The following is a 769-nucleotide window of genomic DNA, read 5'->3' as shown; positions in this document are numbered from 1 at the left end:
TATTTACTTGGACAGAAAGAGATGGAAATGCTATACTTCTCCTTTGCTAGTACATGTCCAGACACTGCACTAAACTTGAATATGCCACTTTTGAAAAGTTTGCCAATATCTTTCAGATCCAAAGTCCACTGAATATTATGATTTGAGAGGTTATAGAACAGAAGGTCCTGCTCACAAAAAAACACAAAAGAAGAAATTTATAAAAATTATAACATGCAATATTCCATAGCAATTTTATGGGCTTATGTACCAACTAGAGCTATTAAACATGGTAATTATAGATAACACTTCTTAAAAATGAACTTAGGAGAACAAAGAGGTATTAAAATACATGCATAGCCTATTAACAGCTAAGAAAAACACAGAGAAGATAGAGATTGAGGTAAAAAGTAATAAAAATACCCATGCTTGCTAGTGAGAAGGCAGAGTAATAGGAATCCTAATTCACTGATGGTGAGAGAGCAAAATGATACAGCCACTTACTTTGGAAGATCATTTGGCAGTTTATTATGTTATACATTTGCCTACCTCATGACCCAGAAATCCCATTCCTAGATATTTACCTAAATGAATTGAAAAATTATGTTCACACAAAAGCTTTTTTTATATGTAAATGTTTACAAGAGCTTTGTTCATGATTACCAAAAACTGGAAGAAAAAAAAAAAAAAAAAAGAAAATGTAGTATGTCCATACAACATAATACAAGTCAGTGATAAAATAAGTGAGGTTATTAATTCACATAAACACATGGATGAATCTTAAACATAC

The 769-nt window shown here is 31.1% G+C and overlaps 1 protein-coding gene across 1 annotated transcript in view; it reads right to left on the bottom strand.

Moving 5' to 3' along the window:
• The window catches only part of LOC103212728 (cilia- and flagella-associated protein 47), a gene marked incomplete at its 5' end in the record, with an annotated part of 285,428 nt that extends 285,261 nt beyond the window's left edge, over positions 1–167 (bottom strand). The window contains one exon of the mRNA XM_007958686.2: positions 8–167. Coding sequence (XP_007956877.2) covers positions 8–167 — 160 coding nt within the window. The remainder of the gene's footprint in view (positions 1–7) is intronic.
• Positions 168–769: the final 602 nt, after the last annotated feature.

This window comes from Orycteropus afer, unplaced genomic scaffold (genome assembly GCF_000298275.1).
Source record: "Orycteropus afer afer isolate SDZICR_OR568_19922 unplaced genomic scaffold, OryAfe1.0 scaffold01079, whole genome shotgun sequence".
NCBI lineage: Eukaryota > Metazoa > Chordata > Mammalia > Tubulidentata > Orycteropodidae > Orycteropus > Orycteropus afer.
Note: the sequence above shows the minus strand (reverse complement) of the source record. Positions and strands in the feature narration are given on the sequence as shown.